This window comes from Balaenoptera acutorostrata, chromosome 5 (genome assembly GCF_949987535.1).
Source record: "Balaenoptera acutorostrata chromosome 5, mBalAcu1.1, whole genome shotgun sequence".
Lineage (NCBI taxonomy): Eukaryota > Metazoa > Chordata > Mammalia > Artiodactyla > Balaenopteridae > Balaenoptera > Balaenoptera acutorostrata.
The window spans coordinates 50,457,550-50,484,877 of record NC_080068.1 but is presented as its reverse complement, the minus strand read 5'-3'; the positions used below and the strand labels follow the sequence as shown (position 1 = coordinate 50,484,877).

Below are 27,328 nucleotides of genomic sequence, written 5' to 3'. Positions count from 1 at the left end.
GGCATCACTGCTTTGGAATAGAATTCTCTAGGCTACAACCAATAGGTAACAACTAAGTATTTACTGATTGTCTATTAAGTGCCAAGGATTTTATATTCCCTGGTAACCTTGAAGGTAGGAAGCTAAATAGGCAGATAAAGCCAACAAGGAACTTGGGAGGTCATAATTATAGTACCTTGGGGATCATGAATCAAGTGAATAGCTGAAAAGTTAAACACCTCTGGTTTTCTCCTCTTCTTTTGTTTCTGAAAGAAAGGGAGAGGAAAACATTTACATTCTGAATTACAGTGAAGAGGCCCTTGGGATTAAATGTGCTAATGTGCTAAAGGCTGTTATCAAGTCCATCACACTATTTATATTTATTTTATTTATTTTCCTTATTTTTTTTTGGCTGCGTCGGGTCTTAGTTGCAGCACACTGGATCTTTTGTTGAGGCATGCAGGATCTTTTTGTGATGGCATGCAGTCTTCTCGGGTTTCTCTCTAGTTGTGGCACGTGCGTTTTCTCTCTCTAGTTGTGGCGCATGGGCTCCAGAGCACGTGGGCTCTGTAGTTTGCAGCATGCGGGCTCTCTCATTGAGGCACTCGAGCTCAATAGTTGTGGCATGCAGACTTAGTTGCCTCGTGGCATGTGGGATCTTAGTTCCCAACCAGCAACTGAACCCGCGTCTCCTGCATTGGAAGACGGATTCTTTACCACTGGACCACCAGGGAAGTCCCCATCACACTAATTAAAAAGAAAAAAAAAAAAATCTTTGTTCCAAAAACCTTTCTTTCAACTAGAAGAACTGAAGGTGGTTTTTGTCTTTTAAGATTAAACCTTGGGGACTTCCCTGGTGGCGCAGTGGTTAAGAATCCTCCTGCCAATGCAGGGGACACGGGTTCGATCCCTGGTCTGGGAAGATCCCACATGCCTCAGAGTAACTAAGCCCATGCGACACAACTACTGAGCCCACACACCACAACTACTAAAGCCTGTGTGCCCAGAGCCCGTGCTCCGCAACAAGAGAAGCCACCGCAATGAGAAGCCCGCACACTGCAACGAAGAGTAGCACCCGCTCGCCGCAACTAGAGAAAGCCCGTGCGCAGCAATGAAGACCCAACACAGCCAAAAATAAATAAATTTAAAAAAAAGAAAAAGGATTAAACCTTGGGAATGTTCTAGCTATTAGCACCTGTGAGACTTAAAGGGATTTGGAAATATGAACATTAAAAAACACACAAGGACCAAATTAATGACTTTCAAATAATTATTACAAAACAAAATGTACTTCATTTGCATACTCTTCTGAGAAGACATCGTGATCAAAACAAATGAATTTAATCAAATTAATTTATTCAAGCCACAGATCTTGCTAGAGCTGAGAACATTTATTCATCTAAAAAATTAGTGCTTAAAAAGTCATCACACATTTCTAAGTCTTTCAAAAATGCTATTTTCGGGCTTCCCTGGTGGTGCAGTGGTTGAGAATTTGCCTGCCAATACAGGGGACACGGGTTCGAGCCCTGGTCTGGGAAGATCCCACATGCCGCGGAGCAACTGGGCCCGTGAGCCACAATTACTGAGCCTGCGCGTCTGAAGCCTGTGCTCCGCAACAGGAGACGCCGCGACAGTGAGAGGCCCGCACACCGCGATTAAGAGTGGCCCCCGCTCGCCGCAACTGGAGAAAGCCCTCGCACAGAAACGAAGACCCAACACAGCCATAAATAAATAAATAAATAAATTTATTAAAAAAACATAAAAACGCTATTTTCTTTATTCCAAATGCTTAAAAGCTTTTCTAAAGACCACATATTCTGCATTCTAATGATTCCTATCTCATTTCCCAGGTACAAGTCTCACCTTGAGGACTTTCATAGCCTTTTCCAACTTTTTTTTATTTTTGGAGCTTTTCTTCCCTGTGGCATACTGCACTAGCAGGTCTCTTGCTGTTGGTCCTTCATCCTGAAGAATAAACTACTTTGTAAAACTATAAACAAGGAAAATCTGCATAGAAGCAAGGAATAACCCTTTCAATCACTTCTTTGTACTTATACTCTTTGTATGCAGCTATTAAAAATAAACACAACTTTAAAAATTCAATAAAAAACAAATTTGCCCATCTGCAGGAACAGGCACATACAAAGATTTTCACTGCAACAATGACTTTTGTTTTTATTTTGCTTTTAGTTTTTATTGAAGTATTAATATACAGACAGAATGCAACTTTGTTTTTATTTGAAAAAAGAAACTGGAAACAAATATTTATCAATAGGGAAATGCTTAAACTATAGTACATCCATATTCTGAAATATTATGTGGAGGTTAAAAGAATGAGGTAGACCTATATGTACTAGTAGAAGAATATCTAAATGCATTGGTACATCTATATATGTCATCACAAAGGAAGCAGGTTGCACAATAATACATATATTATTTATATATATTTTAAAAACAGACCACACACATAAGACAATATGTGTACACATCCACACAGAAATGCATGGGAAACGAAATGGTTATCTGTGAAGAAGGAACTGGGAAGGGGAAATAAGAAAGGATCAAGAAAACTTTTATCTATAGTATCTGAAATTTTATACAGTAAGAATGTATTGTTCATACATTATTTACTAAAGTAATAACAAAAGGTGTTATCCCATATTCCAGTATTCTTGTTACCAAAATGCTAAAATGGGAAGGGAATTTTTTTTTAATATTAATAAAAAATATTTTTTAATAAAGAAAATTTCATGACATCATAAATCCTGATTCTTCCTTTTAAAGATGCTGTACTACCCTTCTCCCTTTCTCCACTCTAAACTTCCATGATGTCAACACTCTACCTCAAAAATATATTGGCAGTAATTTTTATTCTAAGTTTATATAGTGAGATATAGGTATAGCTTTAGCACTAAGAACAAGGTTGAATGAATCTAAGTTTTACTAGTTACTTAACCAGTCTTTCTGAATGTAAGTGACAAGTTCTAAATAGAATAAAATCTCAGCATGGCAGAACTCAATAAAGGATAAAGGTAGCATCTAAGTTTCTTTCCAACTTTTACAATCTGTACTCAAAACAATAATAAAATCTGCTCAACTGAAAAGTTCAGAAGTACCTATGGTTAAACTAACCTCAGATTCTGAGTCACTGTCCTGTTTCTCCTCTTCATCTTTTCCAAGGAAGAATGTCAAAGCAGCAACTAATATCTAAAGACCAATTCAAACAACGTCAATTACTCATCCCAGCTTACAACAAAGAATGAATACCTTTGTCTATATTTTACACATGCATATGAACTAGGATCTGAAGAAAAAAAAAACAACAAAGAATGGTGGGATTTGGGCTCATGTGTCTTAGCCCAGCTCTACATAGTTGATATCCTTCAAGTAGAAAGTCAGGAACTTCTACATCCCCCCACAAGAAAAGTGATATAGCCCCTCTAACAGAAAGTCAAACATGTCCTTAAATTTCTTTCAGCTGTGCCTGAGCCCAATAAAAGAACAGTCAAGAATTACAGAGGAAAACATAAAATAAACGCTAAGGCTATCGTTTAATACCAAGCATTTTAAAAACTCATAATTTTGTGTGACTCCTCTAAAGCGCAGATAAACCAGGGAAGCAGCCTAAGCACAAGCAGCATGTCCGCACACCACCTCTTCCTCGCGTACCCATCTCCTTCACCTTCTAGCTGAAGAAGCGGGCTACTCACAGACAGTGCCTTCACACAGCCATACACGTGCTCACCTTGGTGACCTTAGAGAAACATGCTGTGGTGATCACGTTGACAGTTTTGGCATCATTCCTGGGGGAAGACAGTTGAGTGTTTTAAAGTGAATTTTCATTCGACTGTATTTGACAGCATAGACAATGGCACAAAATAAATAGTAAATATTTCTGACATGTTAAAATTCACAGTTTGTAATATTTCAAAAAGTCACGGGTTGCTAAATAGTCAACTACAGGCAAACATTTAATTCAATTTTAGCCCAGTCGTGTGTCAGAAAATTATGCTGCCATTCAGATGTATTTTTTGAAGAATTTTTAATGACATAAAACCTACTCAAGATAACTGGGGGCGGGGGGGGAATAAAAAACCAATAAAAAACTACAATACAGCAAAATTCCAACCATACTTTAAAATTCACATTAAAGAAAAGACAGGAGGAAATATCATAAAATATTAACTGATTATCTCTAGGGAGTGGGACTATCAATAATTAAAAAAAAAACTTTCTAGCTTCTCCAAATCTTCTGCTGCAACGAATATTACTTTTATATTTTTAAAAAATCAGTGAATAAGAAAAGCAAAAGACATGAGTTGGGACACTGTACCAACAAGCCAAAGTTTATGAAACATGATAATTTAAGTATATAAGGTAAATTGATTTGAAAATCTTCAGAGAGGCAGAGTAGAAAGAGCCCGGATTTCAGTCAGACAGATCGGGTTTGAATTTCAATTCTGCCTTTTACTAGCTACTAAACTTAAACTTATGAACCTATAGGTTTCATTACCTATAAGGTGGGAATAATCCCAAATAAGCTGCATTACACTGTTCTGAAGGTTGAATGAGGTAAAGCATAGTGCAAGTGTTCAAGAAATGGTAGTCAATATTGTTATGTCATTTGGATTGCCTTTGTATTTTTACTTCCAACTTAATCTATGGCAGAGATATATTAAAGAGCTCAAAATCAAGAAAAATATTTGTGTATGTGTTCTGTGGTAATTACGAATGAATAAAAGACTATTTCGAAAGAGACAGGTACATAGATATTACCAGATGTTTCTTCTGTAGAGTTCAATCATCACATCCAAAGATATCTTGGCTGCAGTTGCATTGCTATCTCTTAACATGGTATACATGAAATTCTGCAACACCTGAAGAAAAAGAGGAGAAAGAAGACTTAATAAACTGCACGATACTGTAGTATAATGCTGCAAACATGGAAAACAAAAAGGTACTTACCACATTCACTTTATTGTTCTTGTGTTTTGCATTTATATTCTTGATATCAGTCACAATATGAGTATATAAAGTCTGAGGAAAAGAAACAAAAACATATACACATTAACCAACATTTCTAACCTTGCTTAATTTGGAGAGAGATATAAATGTACTGGAGGATTTAATTTTCCCCACTTTTCATTCTATCACAAAAGAGACCAAAAACAAATACAACAAACAAAAAAAAGCAGGTAAAGCAAAATGAAAGTTACCCTCAAAAGGTTAAATATGAAGTTCTATGACCCAACATTTCCACTCCTAGTTATATACCCAAAAGAAATGAAAATATATTTCCAACCAATGTTCACACAAATATTCATAGCTGCATTATTCACAACAGCCAGAAAGTGAAAACAACCCAAATGTCCATTAATTGATGAGTGGATAAACAAAATGTGGTATAACCAGACAATGAAATATTATTTGGCAACAAAAAGTAATGAATACTGACATATGCTACAACATGAATGAACTTTGAAAACATTATGCTAAGTGAAAGGAGCCAGTCACAAAAAAATTACATATCATATGATTCCATTTACACGAACTATCCCAATTAGGCAAATCTATAGAGACCGAAAGTACATTGATGGTTGCCTAGGGCTGGGACAGATGGGAAGATGGAAAGTAACTGCTAATGGGAATGGGGTTTCTTTTGGGGGTGCTATAAGTGTTCTAACACTGACTGTGGTGATGGTTGCAAAACTCTGTGACTACACTAAAAACCCGTGAATTGTACATTTAAATGGATGTATTGTATGTGAATTACATCTCAATAAATTTGTTTTTTTGTTTTTTTGTTTTTTTTTTTTTTTTTTTTTAAATTGAGGATCTTGAATCAGATGCGTATGTTTGATTGATTGATTGATTGATTGATTTTGGCTGTGTTGGGTCTTCGTTTCTGTGCGAGGGCTTTCTCCAGCTGTGGCAAGCGGGGGCCACTCTTCATCGCGATGCGGGGGCCTCTCACCGTCGCGGCCTCTCTCGCCGCGGAGCACAGGCTCCAGATGCGCAGGCTCAGCAGTTGTGGCTCACGGGCCCAGCCGCTCTGCGGCATGTGGGATCTTCCCAGGCCAGGGCTCGAACCCGTGTCCCCTGCATTAGCAGGCAGATTCTCAACCACTGCGCCACCTGGGAAGCCCTTTTGTTTTGTTTTGTTTTGTTTTTAAAAAGGAAAGTCGGGGCTTCCCTGGTGGCGCAGTGGTTAACAATCCGCCTGCCAATGCAGGGGACACGGGTTCGAGCCCTGGTCTGGGAAGATCACACATGCTACGGAGCAACTAAGCCCGCGAGCCACAACTACTGAAGCCTGCGTGCCCTAGAGCCCGTGCTCCGCAACAAGAGAAGCCACCGCAATGAGAAGCCCAAGCACCACAACAAAGAGTAGCCCCCGTTTGCCGCAACTAGAGAAAGCCCACACGCAGCAACGAAGACCCAACACAGCCAAAAATAAATAAATTTTTAAAAAATAAATTAAAAAAATAAAAAGGAAAGTCCAAGCCCTTAACTACATGCAAGACAATATTGGGATTTTTACAAATATCATTGGTACCCAAAATATGCTCCCCTGGATCACTTTTATTCACAAGTTAGTCCAAGAAGTACAACTGCTAAAATCAAATGGTTGCAGTCTCTTAATATTTTGGAAAAAAAAAAAAAAATTTTTTTTAAGTTAATGTATGTAAACTTTAGTTTCTCTTTCTTAACATTCTTTCATAAATCTTCAACTTCTGGTCTTACTTATAAAAGCAAACACGAAGTCACAGGGAAATATTAATAACAAAAAAAGTCAGTTTTGGGGAGAAGAGGGTGGGAGTGGCTACAGCCACGAGTGTCCAGTCCATGCTCTGATTTAGCTGGTCAGTACAGCACAGCGGAAAAGGGCTTGGGCTCTGGAGCCAGGTTCCCTGGGTTTATGTTCCTGCCTCACCACTCAGAAGCTGTGTGACCCTGGGAACATCACTCTATCTCTCTGTGCCTCAGCCTTTTCATCTATAAAATAACAACAACAATAACCCTTATCTCATGGCACTTTGTGAGTAAACGAATACGTAAAATGCTCTGAAAATGGTAACCTAGCAAAAAGTAAACAATAAATGTTAGCTATCACCACTACATTGCATGCACACAATGGTCAATTTTTTTCCTATCAGAATTATTCTTAGCTGTATCCAATAGTATGAAGCATCAAGAGACTCCAAATGCTATAAGTTTCATGTCACTGCAAGGAAGAATGAGATATGGAGTGCAGCGGGGAGTGATTTTGCTCTTTACCTTTCGCAGAAGTTTATCGTGGCAACGCAGAAGTTCAAAGAAGAGTTCTAGCAAACTTGATGGATTGATGAGATTCTTATTTCTCAGCAAGATCAAAGCTTTGCAAAATGTCTCAGGAAGGAAAAAAAAACATACTATAAGATAATGATAAAGTTAGGATGAGAAAATGGAGCAAGTATATCCCAAAAGCACTTAATATCTTCTACTAACTAGGCATTATTCTAGGCATGGGAACAGAACAGTCAGTCTCTGCCCTCATGGAGCTTACACTGGGGGTGGAGCGGAAGAGGGGACAGGCAAGCAAGTAAGCATATCAACAGGTATACCTCATATAGGAAGGAAATAAAACAGGGTAATATAATTGATACATAGTGACTGCAGGAGGGCTCCTTTACACAGGAGGTCAAGGAAGTGTCAACATAGAAAAACGCTAGTGATCAGTAAATCCACAGAGATAAGAAAGGTGGGTTACAATAACATAACACACTAAATTGGGATAATCAATCTGGATCTGTGACCTTACAAGGCATTCTTTTGAAATACAGTTAGTAGTAAGAACGGCCCAATGGTAGTTGTAGCACCCTTACTTACCACCAACTTTCACGAGCACCCTCTAAAGAGGAATGCTAATTATACAGACTCAATCCCTTGCTTCCTAGCAATGTCCTAATTATTTTTTAAAACCCATTAATCATCATAAAACACTATAAAGAAATATACACACACATTTATTTATTTAATAATGCCTGCAGACCAACTTGGTTGGGTACTGTTAGCACACCAAACTTAAAGAAGACCTAATTACTTGGAAAGACACTAAGTCTCCACACTCAAAGTCTCAAATCTGTACGGCCCACAAGGACTTGACCTAAGTCTTGACCTAAGTAAAAGTCTTCTGCAATGGTTCAAGTTTGAAGCCTCTGAGGCTGTGCCGCCAGGTCCCATGTCCCAGCTGAGAGTTAATCAGAGACGCCAACCTTGGCTTGTCTGAGATGGTATTCTTTTTTTTTTTTTTTTTGGCCTGATATCAAATTAAGATAATCCTAGAGAAGTATAAAAATTGAAGAATTACAGAAAGCCTGGGAAAATGCAAGAATAAGAAACAAAGTTGAATCTACAGACGTAGCACTTTTATACGTTTTGGTAAAGGATATTAGTATGTTTTGAGATCATAATATTTGTGTAAGTTCTACCAGCTGTAAAGGTGTTTGAAAAGCTGATATATAAAACTTGAAAATGCCTCTGGTTGGGTTCCCTAGAAGCAGAACCCAATTTAGTACAGAGGTTTGTCCAGGGTGTGCTCTCTTCTGGAAGGGAAGTAAAAGAAGCAGGATAGGGCAGAGAAAAGCTGGGCAAGGATGTGTCCTTGGCTGGAGACTAGCTTTAGTCTGATTACAGAGAAGCCCTGAAGCACAAACTGCAGGACAAAGTTGGACCTTTGGGAAGGGCTGGGCTTTTGAGCCTCTGGGTTAGTCAGATACCACCTGTGGGCTGGGAGGGCCACTTCCCAGGTGCTAGGCCTCCCATTTAGCTGAAGACAGTGCTCCAGAGAAAGGGCAGCTGGGGGCCATTAGCAGCCAACATTCCCCGCGGCGGGGGGGGGGAAATGGGACCACTGGCCTGGTAAAGGGGATCCCAGACAGGACCCAATGTCGATCACTAAGGGAACAATGTTTACATGCTCAAACTGGCCAATTAATAGATACATGTCTAAACTAAGCTCTATAAAAACTATAGGTTATAATTAGGGTTCTTCATGCATTTGAGATTTGAATGACTAGAAGGAATCACCTAATCAAAAAAGGGAAAAGAGTATCTTGGCAGCGTCAGCATACTGGCAGAACTGAGAGATCAGAGACAGGAGTGCAGCAGAAAAGGACATGAGGTCAAAAACACAGGAAGGAAGCAAATCATGTAGGGACTTACAGGCTAAGTTAATAAGTTTGAGTTTTATTCTGTGTAAATGAGAAGCCACAGAAGGATTTTAAGGAACGGGTGACACACTGATTTACATTTTAGAAAGATGTTTAGATGACAGGCTGTTCTCCTTTAAACACATATTATACGCACACGTGAACACAGCACAATTTATCAATCCAACTTCTGGTCCTACCATTCGGAGATCTGGATCCAAGACAGTGTGGTTGTAGGAGAGAAGATCTTTCAGCTCTTGAGGAAAGTTACTTAAATGTTCTGGATAACAGTGACCAATCTGTAACAAAGCAAAAGCTCTTATGAAGTTTTTCTTTCTCTCCTATAATTCATATGCACATATTAAGGATGTTCTGCAAAAGGAGAATAAAAGGCTATATTTCATAGAAGTAGATGGCTCCAAACCATCTTTTTCTTCTACATGCTAATCTCTCTGACCCCTTTCATATTTCCTCTAGTCTTAGTAAAGTACGTGACATGATTCAGAATCTGCTTTTATGATGAATTTGAAGAAAACAAATAGTTTGAAAGCTTTTTTGCTCCGGTTAGTTCTGTGAAAAGCTCTAGTGAAATCCTCTAACTGAACATAAGGAGGAAATAAAATCTGCAAAAAGGGAAAATTAATTTTCTTTTTTAAATTAAGTTTCTACTCCCGAATTGAATGAGGTTGGGTTTAAGTGAAAAATATTCTGCAAGCTGTGTGCAACAACTGGTCTTTGTTTTACTCAAAAATTATCTTCGGGCTTCCCTGGTGGCGCAGTGGTTGAGAATCTGCCTGCTAATGCAGGGGACACGGGTTCGAGCCCTGGCCTGGGAAGATCCCACATGCCGCAGAGCGGCTGGGCCCGTGAGCCACAACTGCTGAGCCTGCGCGTCTGGAGCCTGTGCTCCGCAACGAGAGAGGCCCGCGCATCGCGATGAAGAGTGGCCCCCGCTTGCCACAACTGGAGAAAGCCCTCGCACAGAAACGAAGACCCAACACAGCCAAAATCAATCAATCAATCAATCAATCAAACATACGCATCTGATTCAAGATCCTCATTAAAAAAAAAAAAAAAAAAAAAAAAATTATCTTCTTACCTGTGCCATAAACATCACCAGCTCTGCCAGTTCTTTGCTGGGTTTATTTGGCTGTAATTTGAAAATCTCCACATTGGATTTGTAGTGATTATACTGCTGTAGAAACTGTAGAAAAATAAAATTTAAATTGGTCACCTTCTATTATAAGACTTTCTCAGTAGAGAATTAAAAATTACTTAGAAATCTTTGATAATGGCATTGAGAAAAAGATGTGGCAAAGGTATGTAGAAACACTATGTTTTCCTTATCAGCATTCTTCAAAATGAGTTTTGAAAAATCTGCGCACATCTTGGGTAATCTAAAGACCCTTTCCCTTATCATTAGAAATTTAGGTAGTAAGGTATAAAGAACAGTGAAGCGAGTCAAAAACTCAGATCTGGCTCTCTACTGCCATTTACTATCTAAATGACCCCCTACTATATTGTCCATGTATATAGAGCCCTAATATCTGCAGAAATACGTGAGTCAGAAAACGTAAATTATAATTCAAGTACACAAAGCTCTCCAGTCAAAATTCCCCTCTTCTTTTAAATAATAATTATGATTTTATCCTGGAGTTCTAGATAAGATGTGTTAACAGGCAAAAGCAATAGACACACAGAAATAATAATAGCTTCCATTTATTCAGCACTTGCTATGTGCCAAACTCATCATGTACATTATTTCATTTAATTATGTTTAATCCTAACAACAACCCATGTTGGAACTCACAAGGCCTCAGTTCCACACCCTACAGCTACTCTCATGCCTAGGCCATGGCTTTAAACTATGTGTGTGTTAGATAGAGTGATAGTGAGAAAGGAGGAGAGGGGGAAGGGAAGGGGAGGGAGAGAGAGACACTCAGAAAGAGAATGAGTATTTCTTTCTTTCTTTTTTTTTTTTTAATTTGGCTGCTCCAGGTCTTAGTTGCAGCACGTGGGAGCTTCGTTGTGGCCTGCGGGATCTAGTTCCCTGACCAGGGATTGAACCCAGGCCCCCAGCATTGGGAGCGTGGAGTCTTAACCACTGGACCACCACGTAAATCCCAAGAATGAGTATTGCTTTATATTACCAGCCCTAACTGGTTCAGTGAGCTCCAAATTCATATATCCAATTGCCTGTTTAGATGTCTAACAGACATCTCTTAAACTTAGCCTAGTCAAAAAACATAACAAAACTGCTAAACCTCCAGTTTTCTCCAAGAGTAAGAATCAAGAGGGAGACCTGCAGTCCCTACATGCTTCAGTTAAGACCCTACCTCTCTTAACTCCACGTCACCACTGACAAGCGAAGAGAGAGCTCCATAACTCAATGTGCTCCTGGCAAGATTCTTATCCCACTTCTTCCCCTAGACGACTAGAATGTAATCTAATGAGAAAAGTATTTTTATCTGTACTGCTCACTACCGTAGTCCCAGTACCTAGTACATAACAGGTACTAAATAGTATTTGTCAAATACCCAGATGCAGAAATAAAAAACCTGAACCATCCTTCCTTCCTTCTTTTTTCCTTATCCCCCATATCCACTCCACCAGGAAGTCCTACTAGCTCTATTTCCACGTACAGCTAGTCCCAATCTGTTCACTTCTCTCCACCTGTGTTGGTAATTCCAGTGGCATCACCATCCCTTGCCTAGGCTATTCCAACAGCTATCATATTAGTTACCCTGCTTCCAATCTTGCTGCTCTACAATCCATTCTATCTACAGCCTCCAGAATAAATTTTTAATAACATAAATCAGATCATGTCAGACCTCTGCTTAAAACTCTTCAATGGCTCCCTAACACACTAAGAGTAAAATGTTAATTCCTTACCGTGTTTTTTTTTTTTTTTTTAATTTTATTTATTTATTTATTTATTTATTTTTGGCTGTGCTGGGTCTTCGGTTCGTGCGAGGGCTTTCTCTAGTTGCGGCAAGTGGGGGCCACTCTTCATCGCGGTGCGGGGACCGCTCTTCATCGCGGTGCGCGGGCCTTTCACTATCGCGGCCCCTCCCGTTGCGGGGCACAGGCTCCAGACGCGCAGGCTCAGCAGCTGTGGCTCACGGGCCCAGCTGCTCCGTGGCATGTGGGATCTTCCCAGACCAGGGCTCGAACCCGTGTCTCCTGCATTAGCAGGCAGATTCTCAACCACTGCGCCACCAGGGAAGCCCCTTACCGTGTTTTAAAAGGCCCCACATCATCCCACCTCTGTCTGCCTGCATTCCCCACATCATCTTACACTACCCTTTTCTGTGCTCACTATATTTTAGCCACACTGGCTGCCTCTCTACTTTTCCATCAATAGCTTCTTCACTTCCTATTCCCCCTATCTAGAATGCTCTTGATCTGTCTCAGTATCATAGCAGACAAGCCTTCCCTGTTCATGGGAGCCAAATCAACAGCCTCCAATTCTGACATATTCATATCCAGTTTTACTTTCTTCAGAATTCTTACTACTATATGTTTTCCATCACTAGAATATAAGTCCAAGAGAAGAAGCCTCTTGTATCTTATTTATCATTGCATCCTGAGTGCTGAGAATTATACTAACACACAGTAGGTACAATATGTGTGAATTTGCATAAATATTTGTTAAGTGAATCAAACAGTAATCCTCTGAAGTAGGTATTATCTCCTTCTCACATATTAAAATACACATAAGCTCAAGTGGTTAACCCTCTGGTTACACAATTGGTCAACAGTTGGGCCAGGATACGGAGTTAGTTTTGAAACCAATGCTTTTAAATACAGCGCTGTACAGACTCTCAGCTATTACTTTGTCTAATGGTTTATAGTGCTTCACACATCTCAAAGCCTCACCTATATTACTTAACTTCTTGTATTTGTTCCTTAAGTCTTTGTTTCCACTCCCTTGAATCTTTAGAAAGGCTCTCTCTACTGGTGACCTAAACCACTGAGACCGCTATTTGTTAAAATGTATTCACATAAATATTTCTATGTAAAAATCTGGGGGAGGAGGAAAATGAGAAGGGCAATCAAAAGATGAATAATTGGGCTTCCCTGGTGGCACAGTGGTTGAGAATCTGCCTGCTAATGCAGGGGGCACGGGTTCGAGCCCTGGTCTGGGAAGATCCCACATGCCGCGGAGCAACTAGGCCCGTGCACCACAACTACTGAGCCTGTGCGTCTGGAGCCTGTGCTCCACAACAAGAGAGGCCGCGATAGTGAGAGGCCCGCGCACCGCGATGAAGAGTGGCCCCCGCTTGCCTCAACTAGAGAAAGCCCTCGCACAGAAACGAAGACCCAACACAGCCACAAACAAACAAACAAACAAACAAATAAATAAATACGTGAGAATTTAAGGGTTAAAAAAAAAAAAAGAATAATTGTGTTAGCCATCTGAACATACAAGTAACTGAAGCAAATACCTGTTTAATGCCGGTCAGAAAAATGGGTGTCTGAAGAAAGCACTTGCCAAATTAATGTAGCAAAATCATCACTTTCATTTTGTCACTTCTCGGCTCAAACACCCTTAATGTTCACAATTTGTATGAGGTCAGTATACAAAGCCCCTCACGGTCCGGACCTAATCTAATTTTCAACTTCATCTTTTCCCGAGGTAAATTCTGACATCCAGGTCATGCCAGCTTCCGATGAGACTGAATCCTGTTTTTTAACTAGATAATACTAAGCTCCTATGTCTGTCCCTTATACTTGAGAATACCCCCTCCTTCCCAACACAGTCCATGGCACAGAGCGCGGGCTCCCGGAAACAGACGTCGGTGGAAAACAATCTAAACAAAAGTTTCATACACTGTTACAGACTAATTCCATTTAGGGGTTTCAGGAAAGAAAAGGCTTAAGAAACTTGTCTGGAAGTCAGAGGTTGGGGGCGGGTCATTTGTCTCTCGACCTCAGTGAGCTCGGGAGATAACCCGTAAAGAAAAAATGAGGTCTGTTAAATGGTGTTTCTGTGGCAGCAGGGTCTATGGAGCACGCAGAAAACCCAGACGGGCAGCAGATTTCAAAAGGTGGGGAACGAACCCTGTGGCATGTCTCTCCCTTAACCCCTTTTCTCCTCTCGCGGAACCCCTGAACTTAAGAGCAGAACACGAGGCGAGCCAGGACCCCAGCTCCACTCCATGCCTCCCTCCAGCCACTGTCTCAAACAGCCGCGTCCCGGCTTCTAGCCTCACCGCGCCGCATTCCTACCTCCTCCCCGTAAGCCGGCGGGTCCCGCTTGATCAGATTCTGTAACTGCGGCAGGTTGCTGGGCAGCTTGTTATTGTTTCTGTTAGACATGTTAGCTGCTGACTGGTTCCGCGACGAGCAGTTTTAAGAAAACCCACACCGCTGGCAATTGCCAATAGTCCCAGCTACGACCGGAAACAGCACATGGGTAACTCGGCCGGCGGCGCCATCTTGGCTCCTAAAGCGAGCTTGACTACGGGAGCCTCAGAGTGTCAAAATTACTCTCACGGCCGAAATGCTCTATAGTGGTTTTTACGAGGTTTTTGCTTTTTTCCTCGATCAACCGCTGCTACTATCTCGCGTTCCTGAAATAATCTGAAATGCAAAGACTTTTTCCACACACCTTAGTTTATTTCACTATCCTGACACTCTTATGAAACAGACAGATGAGAATTAATATTTTTTTATAAAAAAACTCACAGCCTGAAGTTAGACCCTAAAAATATCCCTGGGGAGTTGATAGCACTATCCTATTTTGGAGAGGGGGAAAAAGGTCAATGAGGGGCGTAAATTAGTTTTCTTGTATATTTTAAATAGCTGTTCTTGTGTTGTTTTTAATTGTTTCAACCCAATGTAACCAAGGGAAAAGGGTGTGAACTGGATAAAATGTAGTCATGTTGGTTGTTTTAAAATGCAAATGAATTTGTATTTAAAAGCCAACCATTGTTATAACCTTTGTAAGTACTGTTCAGCCAGAGTTTTAAATTCAGATCCTGGTAATTTGAAGAGAATGCGTTTCCACAGTTTCATGGTGTGCAAAAATAAAAATGTGGAGAATGAATTAACGAAATAGAGTGTTGTTAATATAAAGAGACACTTGATCACTCTCTCTGTTTCAAGCCCTTCACTTGTATTTAATCCTGAGAAGAGCCCTCTAAAATAGGTACTATAATTATCTGCACTTTGCAGGTTCAGACAAGTTGACTGCTTAAGTTCATAGCAGGTGAGAAGCTGGGATTTCAATCCAGGCAGTCTTGATTGTAAATAGATGAGAAAGAAAAATGTAGCCTAACAGTTGTCAGCTGGTAAGCTGGTCTGGCATCAGTAGAAGAACCGTGGTATTCCCCTGCTTAACATGAGCAATTTCACACAACACCAACTTCAGCCCAGGTCATCTGTGGCCAGGTCAGAATGAGCCAAAAACAAAGCAACACTGTAACCACATCTAGGCACAAGCAAATTCAAGCACACTGTGCAAACCACTATTAGTTTTTCAGCCACATTTGGAGAATGACTATTTTATTTATTAATCATTGAATCATTGAATCAGGTACTCGTGAAATTATTAAGAAGTAAATGTAAGCAATAAATCTTTTTTTTTTAAAACCCTTTCACAGATTTAAATTAAAAACATTGTTTTTGGTTGGTTGGATTAGTAAGAAAAAAAGCATCCTCAAAACAAAACATACTGATATTATTTAATATAATTCCTGTCAAAATCGTAAGCTTATGTACTATGAATATTTGTCACTAAAATGTGACTTATGAGTAAAACACTCAGGCCATGTCACAAGCTTTTACAGTATGCACAATCTGTCAGGCACTAGGGTAAGTGTTTTTTTGTTTGCGTGTTTTCGGGGTTTTTTTGGCCATGCCACGCGGCTTGCGGGATCTTAGTTCCCCGATGAAGGATCAAACCCAGCTGGCAGTGAAAGCGCAGAGTCCTAACCATTGGACCAACTAAGTGTTTTGAATACAAAAATAAATAAGGCATGGGCATTTGCCCTTAGGAAACTCACAGACTAATAAGAGAAATAGAAAATACTCTTTTTTTTTTAATAAAATTTTTTACTTACTTATTTTTGGCTGCATTGGGTCTTCGTTGCTGAGCGCGGGCTTTCTCTAGTTGTGGCGAGCGGGGCCTACTCTTCGTTGCGGTGCACGGGCTTCTCACTGCAGTGGCTTCTCTTGTTGCAGAACACAGGCTCTAGATGCGTGGGCGTCAGTAGCTGTGGCACAAGGGCTCTAGAGCGCAGGCTCAGTAATTGTGGCGCACGGGCTTAGTTGCCCCGCGGCATGTGGGATCTTCCCGGACCAGAGCTTGAACTCGTGTGCCCTGCATTGGCAGGTGGATTCTTAACCACCGCGCCACCAGGGAAGCCCAGAAAATACTCTTAAAATGAGTAAATGTGTTCTTACGATAGAGTGGAAGCAATAGGACAACACAGCCAGAGGAATCAGAATGTTTCACAGTTATGGTACCATTTGATTGAAATTCTGGAAGATGAGGAGTTTTTTTGGAGAAGGGAAAGAAAGGCTTTCTACATAAAGAAAGCAACCAGTGTAAAGGTGCAAAGGCTTGAAAAAGTCTGGTGGAATTAAAGGACGACCAGAAGTCTGGGTGTGACTAATGGTTGGGAGGGCTGTGTGCAGCAAGGAAGGAGCTGAGGAAAATGAGTCGAGTGAGGTTATGCAGTCCTGATGATGAAAGGCTTTACATGCTAATCTAAGGAGGGCATATGGGTCTGCTCATTTTACCCCCCAAACACCCTGAAGCAGGATTTTTTTTTTTTTTTGATAGATGAGAAAACTAAGGCTGAGAGTGGCTAACTAAATATGTATATTTTAAATGTTAAATAATAGCTATATTATATGCAATGCAATGTACATATGTTTAATGTATATTAGTCAGATCAACACCAAGAAAACTCCATATTCACTTCTGTATTTAGTCTTGAATTAGCAAAGGAACTTTCCATCTTTTTCTGATCCCCAAATGATTTTTAACCTAAAGTGAATTATTCTAGAAAAGAAAATATCCTTTATACCTTTGCAAAAGGGAACCTATTATTATAATTATAAAATGGATCATAATATCTGGATTCAAATGGCTTAAAATTTTCTTATTTGAAGGAGCCTAGACTAGAGGACTATTTTAAATTGTTTGCATAAGAAGCACACTCTTTTGACTTATCATCTCTACTTGGGGTACATTTTTGGTAATAGTCCAGACAGCAGCTTGAGCACCAGTCTTGAGCCATTAAATCTTATTACAGGTACATTAGTAGGAAGGAGGAAGAGGGGGAAGGGCAAAATGGTACACCTCCCAGCTGAACTAGCCCTACAAAATTTCCAAACAATATAGTACTTCTTTTTTTTTTTGTGGCCGAGTCACTCACATGCCTTGTAGGATCTCAGTTCCCCAACCAGGGATTGAACCCGGGCCACGGCAGTGAAAGACTCGAATCCTAACCACTAGGCTACCAGGGAACTTCCCCCAAACAATAATGTATAATACTTCTGCAACTGTCTCTTTGGTCAGAACTTAGTGAGATGGATAGTACTACAAGCAAGTCTTTGCTGGGTACAATGAAGCTCTGACAAAAGGAAGGAGAGGTCATGTTTGTTTTGAGGAATAAGGAAAGGCTTTATGAGGATGGATGATGTATTTGAGATGTCTGAAGGATGTGTACAGTTTTGATGAGAGGATACACAGGGAATAAATAAACAATAACTCAATTGGGACAGGTAGTAATCTCCATAAGAGTTTATTAGTATCATTTATTTAAGAGAACTTTGTGGCATTCCTTAGGAAATCCTTCCTTCTTTATAAAATGAGTGTTGAACAAAGCCAATTCTCATGCCAACCTCTTAACTTTATTATACTGCCACGTGGATGTACGATTCACATGATGATGAACTGAATCTTTCTTCAAATTGATGCTTAAGTACATGCTATTCATTTAACCTTATCCAAAGCAATAATATCTGGGAATGATGGGTTTGATGTGCTGGTTATATTTTCTAAATACACATCAAAATAGGATGGAAAATTCCTGAGCCTAGCTAAGACCAAGGCCTCTGCTTCCACATGAGGTCCCACCCTTTATTTTTTATGCTAATGTATTTTATAGCTTTATTAAGATATTAATTTATAAGAAACTGGCCACAAAGTGTACAATTTGATGAGTTTTGATACGTGTATGCACCCATGAAATCATCATCACAATCAGGGTAATGAATATATCCATTATCCCCAAGTTTCCTTGTGCTGCACCATCCCCAGACAAACATACATCTGCTTTCTGTCACCATAGATAAGTTTGCACTTGCAGAAATTTTATACAAATGGAATCATACAGTGTCTATTCTTTTGTGTCAGACTTCTTTCACTTATAATTATTTAAAAATTCATCCATGTTGTGAGAATCAATAGTGTGCCCCTTTTATTTTTGAGTAGTATTCCATCATATGGATGTATTGCAATTTGTTTATCTGTTCACCTGTTGTTGAACATTTGGGTTGTGTCCAGTTTGGGGCTATCAATACTCGCGTTCAAGTCTTTCTATGGATATATGTTTCCTTTTCTCTTGGTAAATGCCTAGGGGTGGAACGGCTAGATCACATGATAGGTTTATATTTAACTTTTTAAGAAATGCCAGTTAGTCTTTTGCTTCCATCATCCCACTGAAACTGTTTTTATCAAGATCATCAATCACCTTGATGTTGCTAAGTCCAATGGTCAGTTTTCATTCTTTTTTTTTTTTTTTTTTAATTACTTTTGTGAGGGTGATAAATCTGGCTGAGAGTTTAGGTATAGGATGAGACATTAAGCCAAGCTTCATTATTATTATTATTATTTTTATTATTTATTTATTTTTATTTATTTATTTATTTTGGCTGTGTTGGGTCTTCATTTCTGTGCGAGGGCTTTCTCTAGTTGCGGTGAGTGGGGGCCACTCTTCATTGCGGTGCACGGACCTCTCACTGCCGTGGCCTCTCTTGTTGCGGAGCACGGGCTCCAGACGCGCAGGCTCAGTAGTTGTGGCTCACGGGCCCAGTTGCTCCGTGGTATGTGGGATCTTCCCAGACCAGGGCTCGAACCCGTGTCCCCTGCATTGGCAGGCAGATTCTCAACCACTGCGCCACCTGGGAAGCCCCCAGTTTTCATTCTTTAACTTACCTGCAGCATTGGATACAGTTGGTCTCTCCCTCCTTCTAGAAACATATTTGGTAATTGGCCTTTAAATGGTCTCTCTGCTCCTTCCTTTGCCCCTGTTGTGTATTTTCTTGTAGTGGTGGCCAGAGGGATCCTTAAATAGATCCAGTTACTTCTCCAGCTTCCCTTCTCTCTCAGATTTAAAGCTAAAGTCCTTCAGGAACATAGAAGACCATTTATAACCAGACCCCACGTTACCTCTCTGGGCTCCCCTCCCATCACGCCCCACTTTGTCCACTCTGCCCAGGAAAACAGCCTCTTAGCTTCCCTCAACACGTCAAGCCTCAGGGCCTTCACACTTTCTGTCTCCTCTGTCCTAAGCACCACACATCTTGCTCGCTCACTTTCCTGCTCTCTGCTCAAGTGACATCTTATTAGGGAGGCTTTGCCTGACCTCCCATCCTGCCTCCCACCCCACACTCCCTTCTCCTGCTTTATTGCTTCCATTACCCTTGCAAGCCTCTGGCATAACACGTATTCACTAGCTTAATTGTTTGTTGTCTGTCTTTCTGCACTAGAATGTGAATTTAATAAGTCCCTTTTCTTTTTCTTTTTAATTAATTAATTAATTTATTTATTTATTTTTCACACACACACACACACACACACACACACACACACTGTATTTTATTTTTACAAGAGATAAATAAACTGACGCCAAGCATTGTAAATGGATGACCACAACAAAAGCAACAATGATTGCAATTACCAAACACGAAACACACTCATACTATGTCATAATATTGACATTCAGTCCAGTAATCCTCCACTGTAACAGCTCCTTTACTTTGCAGTGAAAATTGATTTGTATATTTTTTGCCTCTGAGTCCTTGTGGGATTTTTTAAAATTTTTTATTCAAACAGAAAGTCACAAAAATTATAATCATCCTCATCAGTTCACTGAGTCCCATGTAATTAATTGTTTTTTCCTCTTGATCTTTTGTTAGCACTTTTATGAATTCATCAGTTTTCCATTAGAGTTCAGAAAATGCTTCTTCATTCAGTTCAGCAGTAGAGTCAGTTACCAGAAACCTGTACTTGTCAGAGTCTTTTCCATGAATTCCTCGAAGATGAAACCCTTTTATAGGAACATTTTTGCAAAAGCATCAGAGTACACCCAGAACTGTCTGTAAATGACAAAAGAGTAAGTCCCTTTTCTTGTTCACTGCTCTATACTCAACACTTGGAGCAATGCATGGCACTTAGTAGGTAATCAGTTAATATTTGTTGAAGGAATGGCTAAACAATTTCTAGTCTTCCAATTCTTCAATTGTGTGATTTATTAAAGTAAGAACTTAAAATATCTTAGCTATCCACAGACAAAATTTGTCTCAAAATCAGTGAGTGACTAACACGTGAATTCTACTTATTGTCTCTCTCATTAGAAACCAATGATGTTGACTGTTGTTCAGAAAAGACAGGCACGTGTCCGTTCTTTTCTAATTAAAATGGTTTTTTTCTAATTGTTAGATTAGCCACTGGAGGGAGCTCATGCTTTTCTTTTTAACAAGAAAACTATACCATTTGACAAAATGACTACATGCAAACTCAGCAGGAAACTGGTATTGGAAGAAATTTTAGTTTTCATATTTTCATTAGTTCTTTTCACTTTTTAAAATTGTTCTTTCTTTTCCCTCCTCTTTTTCCAGCTTTATTGTGAGTTTTATCCACAATTCCATCTATCCTTTCCTCCTTGGGGACAGTGAGGACTGTTGGGTCAGCCTTTGGACAATCTATCAACCCCAGATTCAATAGGGACTAATTCCATCATCTTTCTTGGATTTTTTCTCTTAAACCACCATAGCCAAGTTCTTAAAGTCAAAATATTTCTCAAGAACCAGCTAATGGCTTTTATCTTCTATGTGGTTACACTTAAAACCTGAAAGCATGATTTCAGTTGGCTTTGAGCGAATGATTTTGTGAATAGAGAGGAGATAACCAGCTCCTTTGTAGGGAGACCACTGCACATTGTAGCACCATTTAATCTCATAATGGGTAACGGAAACAAAGACTTGTTTTTATCCTTTCGCCAGATTTCTTGGGTGTGCCAGCTGAACCTGATGCTGTTCACTGCCTTATTCTGTAAAAATCTAGTGTTACTGCTGGATTCATTTAGACTGTGTAAGACTATTAATGTGATTGACTTTGGGTGTTCCTGATTTTCACTGATTAGGAAATTTTCCCTCTTGGGGCCCCAAATCTCCTGATACCACTACATAATTTTTCTATTTCATGGGAAATAGGGTAGGCTGTGGATGGTATTTTTAAAGTTTTTAAGCAAGATATAAGATTTTGGGGTCCTTTTCCAGAAGACAAGTTACAATAAGGGGAGAGAACATGTAATGTGTGTAAATTCCCTGTTTCTTTCTTTGCTTATAAATCATGCTTGCTTGCTTTTTAAAAAATTTCTATAAATTTTTAGGAAGAAAGCTGTTCCTCTGTAACCCGAATGACATGAAAGTTGTGGAGGGGTGTCCTCAAGGATCTACAACTTCAAGGATCTTATTTATTTCAGGAAATAAATAAAAGTGGTAAGACCACCTCTCTCTCCTCCCCTGAAACGTTCTCCTGGTTATATCCTCAGAGACTCAGTTACAAAAGGAATAACATCCCCTCTTTTGGCTATCCCCAACCTGAGGGACCCACAGGGGTAACTGGACAATTGGAAAATCCCACCTGCAGGCAGAAAGATAGAGCAATGTGAGAACTACCTGGACATTACTTGGCATTGCTCTTGATAGGGAATAAAGAAAGAACGAAACCTTTTTGGAGTCTTCTAATTTCCATCTCATGTTATCAAAATAATCTAAGACTGGAGAAGTGGGCTTCTCACATTTCGGAAGTCCTAAACTAGTTCCCCATGGCAGTTTATCTTAAAATACAAATATATTTAAAGGAGTACAGGGAACATCATTGTAAAAGGTGGCCAAGTTAAGGTATCCAATTAGCAAAAAGTGTGGTGTACTGGACAGAAAACTGAAAAGGGATAATGTTTGGGGAGCCCTTAGAGAAACCTTAGAGATCATAGTCTCTCATGCTTCAGTTTGCAGATGAAGAAGAGGCCATGAGACTTAAGGCTACACAGCCCATTTGAAATTCTCTGGCGGTCCAGTGGTTAGGACTCCCCGATCCCACTGCATGGGGCATGGGTTCGATCCCTGGTCGGGGAACTAAGATCCTGCATGCTACGAGGAGCCGCCAAAATAAAGGAAAAAAAAATTTTTTTAAAGGCTACATGGCTCATGAGTGGCAGGATCAGAAATATCTTCCAGTCTCTTGGTTTTGAGGCTCTTGGTTGTCCTTCCATCTGGAAGGTTTCTCCCAGTGTTAAAAGTCTGTGTTTGGGGTTATAGGAGATAATCATAAAGATAATAGCAGCTAATACTTATTGATTAAAATAAAAAGTATATTCTATGTAACCTATGTCATTTGGGCTCTCTGGGAAGCAGGCACTGAGACAGAATCAGATGTGCAAGAGGTTTATTGGTGGGACCCTTTATAAAAATAAAAGTGGGAGGAAGCAGAACTGGGCAGAGACTGCCTCAGACTTGGATACAGATCTGTCAAAGTTTTAGCCAATCCAGTGGGGAGCTCCTGATGAAAGACTGCCCATCTGGGTGGAAATGACCAGGCCCTAGTATTTCTTCTATACTCAGTCATTGGCTGGAGGCTGCCCAGTAAGAGCGTGGTCTCAAAATCTGGGGTGAGTCCAAGGTGCTGCTGTTGGATGTGGTCAGCTAACCACCCTTATTGCAGCTGAACAGCAAGTTCTTTGTTGAACGGTGATCCAAGCGGCACACCCCCATGGCTGCCACATGACCCAAGCAGCCCAAAGTTCTCTGTTTGTCTGGAGTTACCTTCAATATCCAAATAAAGTGACTTAATTCCCCCAATTATGAGAAATCTAAAATCTCTCCCAGTATTTTCAGAGTCCCAGCCAGGCTGGCATTTAAAACTGAATGTGTAAGGCAGGGAGGGATAAACTGGGAGATTGGGATTGACATGTACACACTACTATATATAAAATAGATAACCAATAAAAACCTGCTATATAACACAGGGAACTCTACTCAATACTCTGTAATGGCCTATACAGTATGGGAAAAGAATCTTAAAAAAAAAAAGAGTGGATATATGAATATATATATAACTGATTCACTTTGCTGTACACCTGAAACTAACACAACATTGTAAATCAACTATACTCCAATAAAATTTTTAAAAAAACAAACTGTGTTACGCAGCAGTGTTTTAAAGCTGGTCATCCCTTAGATGTTCATCTTTTTGGTTAATTCTAAATAGTTTTACCAAAACGGAATAGCAATTTTTGTCCCCACTAACAGTGCATGAGAGTTCCTGTTGCTGTGTACTGTCATAGACAAGCCATATTGTCTGTTTTATCAAATTTAGTAGACATTTTGGTGGGTATGTAGTCATATATTGTTCCAACTTCCATTTTTATTTAATTAACTATAAATAAAGTAAGTATAGTAAGTAAATCAACTATACTCCAATATAAATTATTAAAAAAAAAAAAAGAAAAGAAAAGCAAGCAAGCAAGCAAGCTGGTCATCCCACCACAGGAAATTTCTCACTGGTCTTCTATACCTTTACTCCAGCCTGCTGTCATTTTTACAGTGGCATTTTACTCCCATCTCCTTCTTCTGCCTCTCTTTTTGCTGTTCCAGAATTCCCAACACCCTCCCTAGCTGCCAGAGGTAATTTCTATTCCCTTACTATTCAGGGAAATTTAGCTTGCATTTGCTTTAACTTCCATTCCATAAAAACCTCCAGCCAGTCTGGCCCTAATCAAAGTCTCCAAACAAGAGACATCTGCCTTGAGGTATGTTCTGCTGCTTTTAACATTGTAGAAGTGATTGCTGGCATTACTCTTTCTAAGTAACAACACTTTTTCCCTCTCTGTTAATAATTTACTTTGTCATTTCTCCTCTCACACTTAGAGATTTTGATGTTAGTTCCTCCTTCTATTGGAAGTTCAGGTTGTCTACTCAGATGGTTAAGGAAAGCTGATGGTGGGTGGCTGGGCCCACTTGGTCCTACACTACACAGAATGCAGAGGCCACGGCCTAATTTCATGAAGATAGAGGTACCAGCAACTTTTTTCTTTTTTTTAAGCAAAAAAATTCCTTATGAATATAGTCAACTTGAAACAGTAAAGTGAAATAGTATATTTAAAGGATGAGATTTTAAAATTTGTATAGCAAACTTTTCTTTTTTTAATAACTTTATTTATTTATTTATTTATTTATTTTTGGCTGTGTCGGGTCTTCATTGCTGCGCGCGGGCTTTCTCTAGTTGCAGCGAGCAGGGGCTACTCTTGATTGCGGTGCGCGGGCTTCTCATTGCGGTGGCTTCTCTTGTTGCAGAGTGTGGGCTCTAGGTGCGCAGGCTGCAGTAGTTGTGGCACGTGGGCTCAGTAGTTGTGGCTCGTGGGCTCTAGAGCGAAGGCTCAGTAGTGGTGGCTCACGGGCTTAGTTGCTCCGTGGCATGTGGGATCTTCCCAGACCAGGGCTTGAACCCGTGTCCCCTGCATTGGCAGGTGGATTGTAAACCACTGTGCCACCAGGGAAGTCCATTGTATAGCAAACTTTTAAAGAAAGCAAATAGTTATGTATTATAGAACTTGACACCTTTCCCTGTAATCTTTTACCAATTTGCCCCAGTTCACACTCTCATTCACAGACTTAGGTTTGATTACTCATTTGTGATTTACTTACTTCCTTAAAATGTAGGATCAAAAACTCTCCTGGGAACTTTAAATTTACTTGCCTTAAAATGCCTCAGGTGACTGCCTAGAAGCTAATTAACTCCTTACATGTAAGAAAGGTTGCTTGTTTTCCCTTCTCACCTAATTTCATCCTCTCTATACCAGCCAAAAAACAGAGTGACCGTATTCTAAAGCACCTATGATTGCAGTTTCTCTCTTTATCTTCCTTTCTAATAAGAAAGCAACTTTGCATCTTCCTAGGAGGGATAAAGAAACCTCAAATAGCTTTCTCCTAATTAACTAACCGAGAGATCACTGGCATTTCAATTTAAACGTATAGCTTACATATTTAATATTTTCACTGATTACCCATTGCTCTAATATATAAATTTTGTTCTGATACAAACTGCTTTCCGGTATAGCAAAATAATTTAAATTTTAAATCAGAGAACAATTCCTATGAGTTAAGGTCACTTTACAACAGGGCAGTCACAGGGAGAGGAATTCAGTGTGACTGGGAGCATTCTGGGATGGAAAAGCAAGACTTGAATCATGTATAGGTGGGTATCAGTTAGATGCGGGTGGGAGGTGAGTGGAGCAGGTGAATAAAAACGTGAGCAAAACTGAAGGCAGAAGTGAGCATGGTAAGTTTAGATGTCATGACAAGAGTAGTTCAGATTGATTTGGGAAAGACATGAAAGAAAATTTAGGGTAAAGCATATGTCAGTCAACTGAAAAATACATATTAAGTGCTTTCTAAGTGCCAGGCACTGCTCTAGACACTATAGATGCAGTGGTGAAGAGAATAAACTTTTCTGCAGTCAAGAAAATTATTGTTTGGGCTTCCCTGGTGGCGCATTGGTTGAGAATCTGCCTGCCAATGCAGGGGACACGGGTTCGAGCCCTGGTCTGGGAAGATCCCACGTGCCGCGGAGCAGCTGGGCCCGTGAGCCACAATTACTGAGCCTGCGCGTCTGGAGCCTGTGCTCCGCAACAAGAGAGGCCGCGATAGTGAGAGGCCCGCGCACCGCGATGAAGAGTGGTCCCCGCTTGCCACAACTAGAGAAAGACCTCGCACAGAAATGAAGACCCAACACAGCCATAAATAAATAAAACTTAAAAAAATAAATAAAAGAAAATTATTGTTTGTGGTGGGGTGGGGGACAGGAAATAACGATATAAATATTTTTAAAAGATAATTTCAGATTGTGATGAAGTTAGATTGATTTATCTGATAAAAGAGAATGAAACAGACCATAGCTACCAGATTTTTAAAAATCGTGTGCCTTCTAGGTAAAATTGGAACAGGCATCCCCTGTATGGATGTTTTATTCTTTTGTTAGTTTGTTTGCATTATTATTATTACCTTCCACATGAATTTCTTAGTAGGAATCTTTTTCTTTTTTTTTTTTATTATTTATTTATTTATTTGGCTGCGTCAGGTCTTAGTTGCGGCATGCATGTGGGATCTAGTTCCCTGATCAGGGATTGACCCCGGGCCCCCAGCATTGGGAGCATGGAGTCTTAACCACTGGTCCACCAGGGAAGTCCCCTTAGGAATCTTTTAAAGCCACTTGCCCATTTTGTCAAGATTGGCTTAGTTAGCAGTCTGTCTTATTATCCTCATGATCCTGGTTCTAGTTTAGAGTTAGCCATAGAGGACTGTGCCCACATAAGTGGCAACCCATTGTTGCAAAGTGCAGAAAGTGACTGAATGAGGGTGCGTGTCAATCCCTCCCAGGTAAGGAAGTCTCACTCTTTCCACAGGAAATCAGTATGTGACACAGGCTCACCTGACAAATGCATTGAGTGAAGCTGCCAGTATCAATTGCTGACTTCAGATTTATAGTAAATCTTCACTTCTTTCTTATTTTTCAGACAAAATATATTATAGATACTCTAATTTTATCTACCCCATAGGGTATACACACCCCACTTTGGAAAGCACTACAACAGACAGGGTCTGGGGGAGAGGATGGTTATTTTACTAAGGGTGATAAGGGAAGGAGACTGTGAAGTGACATTGAAGCTGAAATTCAAATGAAGAGGCAGGAACAGCTGTGCAAAGAAGAGTGCTTCGGACACAGGTGTATCAGTTAGGGAAGCAGAGTCACTCTGAATATTAAGGGATTAGAGGATTTACTATAGGAATCAGATGTTACACAGATGAGGGAGGATCTTGGGAAATGAAAGTCTGGGAGGATAGTCAAGGGACTGGAG

The 27,328-nt window shown here is 40.0% G+C and overlaps 1 protein-coding gene across 2 annotated transcripts in view; it reads right to left on the bottom strand.

The window, feature by feature from the left end:
• The window catches only part of SDAD1 (SDA1 domain containing 1), a 29,459-nt gene extending 13,130 nt beyond the window's left edge, over positions 1-16,329 (bottom strand). Inside the window, exons 1-10 of one of the 2 annotated variants that reach the window (XM_057547247.1) lie at positions 16,238-16,329; positions 10,270-10,374; positions 9,371-9,469; positions 7,258-7,368; positions 4,945-5,016; positions 4,756-4,856; positions 3,725-3,782; positions 3,112-3,186; positions 1,843-1,944; positions 176-245 (exon numbers count right to left, since the gene is read on the bottom strand). In XM_057547247.1, coding sequence (XP_057403230.1) covers positions 176-245; positions 1,843-1,944; positions 3,112-3,186; positions 3,725-3,782; positions 4,756-4,856; positions 4,945-5,016; positions 7,258-7,368; positions 9,371-9,469; positions 10,270-10,284 — 703 coding nt within the window. In that variant the 5' untranslated portion in view covers positions 10,285-10,374; positions 16,238-16,329. Of the gene's footprint in view, positions 1-175; positions 246-1,842; positions 1,945-3,111; positions 3,187-3,724; positions 3,783-4,755; positions 4,857-4,944; positions 5,017-7,257; positions 7,369-9,370; positions 9,470-10,269; positions 10,375-14,402; positions 14,612-16,237 lie in introns of those variants that run through there. The other variant, XM_007165559.3, reaches the window with a different exon arrangement.
• Between the last annotated feature and the right edge of the window lie 10,999 nt (positions 16,330-27,328).